General features: G+C 40.6%; 1 protein-coding gene across 1 annotated transcript; it reads right to left on the bottom strand.

Annotated features, from left to right (window-relative positions):
- Positions 1-1502: 1502 nt before the first annotated feature.
- On the bottom strand, positions 1503-7312 carry zgc:194621 (uncharacterized protein LOC795037 homolog). Its single transcript, XM_044176072.1, has 5 exons — positions 6439-7312; positions 5227-5285; positions 5048-5131; positions 4872-4942; positions 1503-3355 (listed from the first exon to the last, which is right to left on the bottom strand). Exons 1-5 carry the CDS (start codon positions 6834-6836, stop codon positions 3311-3313), a joined length of 657 nt encoding a protein of 218 aa, XP_044032007.1. The 5' UTR covers positions 6837-7312; the 3' UTR covers positions 1503-3310.
- Between the last annotated feature and the right edge of the window lie 1385 nt (positions 7313-8697).

The raw sequence follows: 8697 nt of genomic DNA, 5'->3' as shown, positions 1-8697 counted from the left end.
ATTACCGTCCCACCCTGTGCACCTTCCCTGCCTCTCAACCAGGCAGAAAACGACCTCTGTTGGTGGACGAGAGAATGACAGAAACACACACAAACTATTTTTTTGTCACTTGGGAGGACAATTAATTCACTTAAATTAATTCCCTGGTTATTTATCCTATCCTTAACTATAACCACTATATGCATAACCTCAACGCTTAAAGGAAAACTCTATGATATTCTATATTTTTCTTCTTGTCAGCAAATTCCATGAAAAGACTAAAATTAAGAATGAATATATCCGCTAACAGGTGTGTGTGTGTGTGAATCACAGCCTGATGGATCTTCTTCCTCCATCGTTTTCCAGAAACTATTAAAACACATCAGCGAGCCTCACTGTTGCACTGTCAACATGTTCCTTCATCACCACGAACACACACACTGTAGTTTATTCAGACTCAGTCCCACACACACCGTCCTGCTGCCCCAAACACTCACTAGAGCCCCACATGTGGATTCATCCGCCACTGAAAATAGTCTCCAACAAATGCACCGTTTCCACTTGTATGAGTAACGCTTGTGAACGTTTGAAAAACCACAATGCTCAGCTGTTTTGGGAAATTACCGACATAAGTTACACGGTGCTTTACAGGAAGAAAAAAAGACGAAGAGAAAGATAGACGAGACCGAGAAGACAGTATAGAAAACAAGGAGAATTTACTGTACGATTCAAAAATAAAAAGTTAGAAAATCAAGAAGCAGCCGAAGAAAACAAATAGGTTTTAAGTTTTCAGATGCTTTTTAATGATGTGCACCGATGCAGCTCCTTTGAAACTCGGAGAGGCTTGTGAGAGGTTGCTCCGGAGTTGGTAAGCAACAACAACAAAAGCACGATCGCCTTTAGTTCTCAGCCTCGACTTTGGAGCAGCTCTGAAGATCTGTCCGCTCAAAAAGGTCAGAGGGCTCAACAACTCCTTTAAGTACTCAGGTGCTTGGCCATGTCTCGTATGTCAGAGGTAAAATCTTAAAGTCAGTCCTAAAAGTGAGAAGGAGAGAAACTAAAACTGGTGTGATGTGTGAAGAACATTTGGACGACTTTTTCTAAATCTTTAAGCTCAAGTAGAAGTCTGATTTTTGGAAAAAGCAAGACTGAACCACGGTTTAACTTGTGCGAACAGACGTTTGTCCCCACGACACGAGTAATACGTAATAACTGTGGTATTAATTTACTGCGCATGACTTAAGTTCCTGTTATTTGCTGTGGTTTTGCGTCAGTACAGGTGAAAAAGACCCTAGAGCGTAGATACTGAGTCATTTACGTCAGTTTACATTCCTGCCAGTCATCTCTGTATTGTAATCCTTATGTAATAATGGCGTGATGTGTTTACAGGCCACGCCTTTAGTAAGGTACAAGAGTGAAAGCAGTCTATGAGCAAAGCAAAAGATCAACATTTAAACTAATATATATACAAGTATATGGTGTGCACAGCTGTCCACGGACGTTTAATGACTGCAGCACAGGTGTAGATTTCCATTTTATAAAAATTTATTATACTTTTAACAATCTAACTCAACACAGAAACACAGAAATCAAGTAATTAATATGTCTCATTTGCAGTGGTGGAAAGTACATTTACTGAACTACTGTACTTAAATACAACTCTGAGGTACTTTTTTTATTTTATGCAACTTTATACTTTGACTCCACCACATTTCAGAGGGAAATTTTGTACTTTTACTTTTTAGTTACTGGTTACTTTGCAGATGAAGATTTAAAAAACCTATAATTAGTATATAAAATATGAGGTATTATTATACCGTAAATTAAACCACCCAACAGTATATAAAATTAATAAAATTAGCTTTACTGCAGCCTACAATATTACAATTCTGCTTACATGTTGCACAGTGAGTACTTTTACTTTGATACTTAAAGTACATTTTGCTGATAATATTTTGTAACCCTTTTACTTGTTACAAAGTATTTTTAAATTGTGGTATAGCCACTTTTACTCAAGTAAAATGTCTGAATACTTCTTCCACCGCTGCAAACTTGTTCCTGACGAATCAAGTTTGGCATGTTAAATGGTGCTAAATACTACATTACCCATGAGCCTCATCAACAGTTGCAGAAGACTCCAACCAGAGTCACAATATCAGACTTATAGCATGAATCGAATGCTTTATTGTTGCGCCAAGGACCAAAATTCACAAGGAAATTAAAAAAACTAAAATAAACTATGATCCAAAATCTTGGTCCATTTAATAACTAATTAATTAATTAATTAATAATGATTCTGGCTGGGGGCCATTGTTGCACGTCACCCCACTTGCCCTCTCATTGTGTTTGCGGTCTGTCGTAGTCTCCTGTCAAATAAAGGCAAAATGCATAGTAATAATAATAATTGGTGCACCAACAGAATAATAAGCTCACTGATTGGATGCTTCTTATTACAGGGCTTTCTGGGACTCTTTCTGGGACTCTTTCTGGGACTTGATTCGTCCCCTGCAGTTACGTGCTGTCTTTATAGGACTGTGAACAGCTTGTATGGGCTATTTCTTCAGTAGTTCCAACGAAAACTGTTGACAAAGTGTTCGGCAGATTATCCAGTGTGACCAGGACATCATTTCTGGAAAGACACACTGCTTTTGACTTTCTTTAATGTGATTTCTCAACGGGCAGAGATGCACAAACAAAATCCGTTAACCTGAGTTGTATTGGGGGGGTGGCAGAAATGGAAATCTTAAAGACAAACATCTCAAAACATGGACAACTTCAGCTAAATCTATCTCAAGGGCTAGATACCATTAGGGGTAAAGTTCATAATTAAGTCTTTATGTCTTGAAACAAGTGCCAAATCAGTTTTTAAGTCAAACATGGGTACCACTTTATAATAAGGCTTCATACGATTTAAGTAATGGCCTCGTTAAGGGTTTATCCATCAATGTGCAATGCTTTCTAGATCAGTCCAAAGATTAATAAAAATGTTTTTGGGCTGCCATTTTGTGAAAAATCCATATCTAACCCTTTAAACTGCATGATCTGTTCATGACATATATACAAAATACATAATACATGACATACTAAACAACTATATACAAAACATATAGTATAATGCTGTATGAAATCTTCATAAACGGGTCCACAATGATGTCAGAATAAACACAAGCAGTGTCACGCTTTGTATACAAATAATTTAATGTGTACATCTTTCTAACCCAGTTTCATTTCAATTTTGTGTTTAAATATGTGACTTGGATCCAGTTTGAAAGCATGTGAACTTTGCGTCGTACAGTTGAGCTGCCGGCAGAGACGGGGGGAGAGGTGACGCTCAGCTGTTCAGGACAGGTGTTTGCTCCATCACCTGCGTCTTCATCTGAAACAACAACGAGGCAAAAACGCACTGTGAATTATTGCGGTATGTACACATTTACATAACGACACTTAAAAGGTGCTGCGTTTTTTAAAAGATCTTCAATGAATGCTGACACCTTGTAATAACTACTGCAGACAAGAGACCGTGTTTAATGTTTAATGTCAGGTGTTATTAGTGTTTCTAAAAAATAATGATACTGTATATCCCATAAAACCCTTCAGGTCAAAAACACGACTTTGGTTCTCCAGTCAAACATTTTCTTTTGAACACGTTGAAAGTGTTAATTTCTGAATCTACCTTTGCCCTTTACTGTTTGCAGCGCATGCCATGAGCAGAAACTCCGAACGCTTCAGCTCCGTTTGCTCTGGAAGAACAGCGCCCACTTCCTGTTTCGTGCTGTAAAGCAACCCCGAAGACTTCCCTCCAAATGTGTCGGAGCAGAACACATCACCGATATCTCTGCTACTACCAGCGGTGGATAGTAACTAAGTACATTTACTCAAGTACTGCACTTAAGTATAATTTTGAGGTACTTTACTTGAGTAATTCCATCTTCTGTTACTTAATACTGTGTACTTTTTACATTTATTTGATGAATTTAGTTACTTTACAGATTCAGATTATTAATATTACAAAATATTATCAACAAATAACATCTGATATATTATTATTGATTAAACTAGCAGTATATAAAGTAATTCACATTAGCTCCACCTGTACCAGCTGCAACATTTAAATGATACGTACATTAAGCTATCAATAATTATAATCCATAATTACTTATAATTAATATACATCATTCTCAAATGGGCCATTTTGCATAATGAGTACTTTTACTTTTGGTCCTTTAAGTATATTTTAATGCTAATAATTTTGTACTTTACTAAGTAGAGTTTTGAATGCAGGACTTTTACTTGTTTCTACACTGTGGAGTTGCTACTTTCACTTAAGTAAAAGATCTTGAGTGCTTCTTCCACCGCTGACTACTACTCTGATTTACGAGTGTCGGTTTGTCTGCTGTGCATACAATCACAAAACAGAAGTGGTTGTTTAATTCTGATGTGTTTAAATCTGCCAACACTGTATAAAAAGCATGGAAAAAAGGCCTTTATTTTGGCTTCTCCAGCAGGTTCTAATTATAGGTTACATGTGAAATGGTTTTGTGTATTTTTGAACTCTTTGTAGTATTGTTTGAAACTGCTTGTGCTGCATTCTGGATCTGGTTTACATTCGTTTGTGGTGTCCTATCACTTATTCTCTGGGCAGCTTGGACTTTGAACCGCACCTGTTTATATAGCTGCCATTTCTGCTGTTTTATTATGTTGATGAAGGCTTCTAGCTGAAACACGTTCATTTCTGCCCACAATAAACAAGAAGACTGTTTATCTGTGAGTGCCGGTATTCTGTTTGTCTTGTGAACACATCTGGGATGGACATAGCATAACATAATTATAATAAATGTTAAAATGCTTGATGTAGCACTTGTAAAATGTTGTTTTTTAAACTCAGCTCTGACCGGTTTCCTCTTGGCTTGCATCATTTCCTGCTGCTGCTTCAACCGTACTTCCTCCAGACTCATACAGCCACCTGTTAACACACACACACACACACCTGTAAAGTCAGATTAATGGATTACATTAAACATATTAGACATGAAAAATCTTACTTTGTGTGTGTGTGTGTGCGTCTCACCAACACTGCTGGGGTTAATGGAGACATAAGCCATCGCTCTGCTCAGCCGAAGCTCCTCTAAAGCGGCGAGCTCCGCCTCCGCCTCTGCTCAACCAATCACACATCGCATAACAGTGAACCCAACGTGGGAAACAGTGGTGGAAATCCTATTTGATTTCAACACGAACATGAAGACTCACTTCTCTGGATCTCTCTTCTTTTCTTGGGGTTCGGGGGGATGACAGTGAACGCTTTGTGGCTGGAACAGAAAAACACACTTTTTTCCCCCTCTGTGTTGTCACACATGAACATTTTAGGCATTCAGCTGACGCTCTGCCACTGCAGGGTGGCGCAGTGAGCGAGTCCTCCTGACCACACAGCACCCCGCAGTGCGTGCGGCTCCTGGCTGAAGCGAAATCTCAAACAGTCAAACAAAGCGTCTGCTGTTTCTGGGAGTTTACGCTGACTCCACCTGCAGGTCTGCCATGCCAGCGGGTGGCAAAGCGCGTGGGATTAATCCACTGCAGCAGATGGACGCAGGCGGCAGCAGGAAGACGGATACCTCAGGACAGTAGACCTGCCTGTTATAACAAACGCTTTCACCTGCACACACCCCGAGAGGGGCACTGAAGGTGCTGAAGAGCCCCCAGCTTCTCTGGACTAACAAAGCAGAAATGCCACAGAAATAATCCTTCAACAGAATGTTTCTGAGCATGAAACTTGACAGGGGAAGAATATTTAGTTTACTCTTAAAAGCTAATTTCTAGCAATAGTGTGCAGTGGCCCGTTGATATTAAAATTACATGAGACAAAATTCAAAATGACTGAACAGCTGTGATGCTGTGTTCAAAAGGAAGTGCTCAGTCATTCCTGTACAATGTGCTGAAGACTTCCAGGTGAACTTGCTCCAGGCGGCTGATGTTCATGAGGCACTTTAAGAAAATGCCATCACCTCGAGCCGTTTTAAAGACATGATCCATCCAAACTTAAAGTTAATCACATGGACATTGGTGTGAAAACTAAAAGGCAAATATTTGCCAAAGGTTTCATTTGTGTTTCCGGCCATAAAAGATGCTTCTGTGCGAAGTCGTGGTGTCTCTTTCAGCCAGTTCACCCAAAGCATCTCCATCGTTTCTTATGGATGGATCAGATTTTACAGACTTAATGAGAACATGCACGTGGCCACTAATGATCAATGCCTAAGACAAGACCAAACACTATTAGCCAGCAGAGGACACTGAACCAGTACTGAACCAATATAAATATGCTTGTTTTTCATGCTAAGAATACACCAGCATTGTCTTATCACTATAGACAATCCAATGGAGCGCATGAGAGCCTAGACCTCTCATGCTGTTGGGGGGGGGGGACTAACTGCAGCTCTGGGTGTCCTGGTGTGGCTTCTGTCTCACCTCTGACTCGCATGTTTTGCCTCAGCCCTGACGCCCAGCTGCGCCCTCGGACCCGGACAGCCGCTCATCTCACGGCATTCTGGGTGTTTCACAGAGTTGGTCGCCCTCCGGTAGTCCGGGTTTGTTGTTCTTGCGGTGGTTTTGGGAGCGGTGGAGGTGGACCTGGACCTCCTCTCACAGCTCGTTTTGAGGGCTGCGCGCTGCGCTCCGGTGCTCCTCGCGCACGGGTCCCGCTGCGGACACCTCGGGCAGCTCGACGCGCGGCTTTTACGCACAGCGGGCACTCTGAGGTCGTTCTCCGCTCCGTTAACCGCTCTTACCTTCACCGGTTTGGGTTTCTCGAGGGTTTTTCTTGTAGCCTCCACTGGTTTGGGCATGATAACTTTTGTGGCAGGCATTTTTATTTCAGGGTAACGCTTCTGTCTCCGGCCTCGGCGTTGGGAAGAGACCCGCCATCTTCTACTCTTCTATTAAAAGACAAAAACCTAAAATCTCAACTTTTCCTCTCTGTGGTTCGGTTGCTATGGAGCTTGCGCCCTAGCAACTGCTGTGTCACGTCACACAGATCAGGGTAGGACTTCCGGCCCCAGCCTTCAAAATAAAAGCAATTGAAACGAACCAACACGAAGGGGAATGCTTAATGGCAAGAATAAAAGAAAAGGAAAAAACAACAAGAAATTCCGGATAAGGTTATTCTTGTGCTGATGTACTGCATGTGGGTGCCAGTGTTCATTTCTAAATAGACCATTTAGGACAGCAGAAGTCCAGCAGCACCCATCAAAACCAGCCAAACCATGACAAACTGGCTTTAGGCTGCGATTAGTCAATTAATTGATTGGGCACAAAACACAAACTCTGCAACAATGTTTACAACCAAATCAACATTTTTAAAGCAAACATGCCAAAAAAAATAAAATCACTGGTTTCAGCTTCTCAAATGTGTTCAGGGTTTCTTCTTCATCTTCTTCGGGTAACAAACCGAATACCTTGCAGTTTTGGACAGCAAATTTGCTTTATCATCTTTTTAAATAATCACTGCATAAACTGATAATGAAAGTAGTTGCAGCCCTAATGTTCCATCAGCATTTGTACGCTGCTCCTTGACATATAGACTACACCAGTTATTCAGACTCTTTTCTGCTACTTTCTGCCTCCAACGCATTTCTACTGTCCCCCCACAAACTGTTTCAGGGTAAATCACTCTTCCCTAATCTAAAAATACAGTGCAGACGTGCAGGAAACCATCCATGGCTTCCTGCTCCCAGGTGTCACCACACCTTGAAACCTGCAGACACATCACCGATTGGAAACAGTTTTAGGACTTTTTTCAGTCATTTAATGTTGATAAAGCTTCTTTTTTTACCTGAAAACACTCCATTTGCAGTTCTACGTTTTATTTTGAAGGCAGGGCCGCCTGGTTTCCGGTGTGGTCGTGATTGTGCTGGGTTTGATGCCGCTGCAGATTAAAGTCAGTGACGCAGAGTATTTGGTGTAAATAGGCGCACGGAGTCCAGGCTGCAGTCTGTCCAATGACAGAGGCTCATCCGATTACACAGGTCACATGACCGCATGCTGCGAGATTATACAATATATAACCAGATCTGCTTTACTAACACAAACACACAAACAAACTACTATTTTATAACAACAGACTGAAGGACAGAAACAATAATGGTGAGGAGAATATGACGAACTCAATTTATATGACACTTTTCAAAGTTACAAAGTGCTTAAAAGGAATAAAAACATCAAAAGCAAACAATAAAAAGCACATAAATTGATCAGTAGTGGAAGTACATTTCCTCAGGAGCCTCCTGTGTAGTTAAGGCTTCTGCATCTCACAGCTACTGCAGATTCAAACTTTACGTACAGAAATCAAATACAACGCGTTGTTATGGATGAATCCAACAGCACGTAAAGCAGTTAAAGGTAGCGCCACCTACAGGCCAGCAATGCTGCTCACGTGTTAATGCATCAGTAATAATATTCAGTGAATGTAATATACAACAACACTGACAGGGGCCGTTCTGCTGCATGAATATAATAATTACAGTTCTGTATCCTAATGTCCAAATTAGACACTTTTATCCGATTTATTAAAGTTTTACAGGTTGTTAGTTGTTTTCAAATGAATGAACACACACTCGGTATAATATATGATGTATACAAATTTACATTTACTCAAGTTTTAGACTTAAGTAGCCTGAGGTACTCCATTTTATTGAACATTTGAGACGGAAATATTGCACTTTTTATGCC

The sequence above is a fragment of the Siniperca chuatsi genome, linkage group LG19, assembly GCF_020085105.1.
Source record: "Siniperca chuatsi isolate FFG_IHB_CAS linkage group LG19, ASM2008510v1, whole genome shotgun sequence".
NCBI classification, from domain to species: domain Eukaryota; kingdom Metazoa; phylum Chordata; class Actinopteri; order Centrarchiformes; family Sinipercidae; genus Siniperca; species Siniperca chuatsi.
The sequence above is the reverse complement of the archived record's forward strand: the minus strand, read 5'-3'. Positions and strand labels throughout refer to the sequence as shown.

Excerpts from the sequence above, each read along its gene's own strand:
- zgc:194621 (XM_044176072.1), bottom strand. The coding sequence starts at position 6,836 with ATGCCTGCCACAAAAGTTATCATGCCCAAACCAGTGGAGGCTACAAGA. Across the intron at positions 5,286-6,438 it reads GCAAAACATGCGAGTCAGAG|CCACAAAGCGTTCACTGTCA; the intron begins GTGAGACAGAAG and ends TTTCTGTTCCAG. Across the intron at positions 3,356-4,871 it reads TGCAAGCCAAGAGGAAACCG|ATGAAGACGCAGGTGATGGA; the intron begins GTCAGAGCTGAG and ends TTGTTGTTTCAG.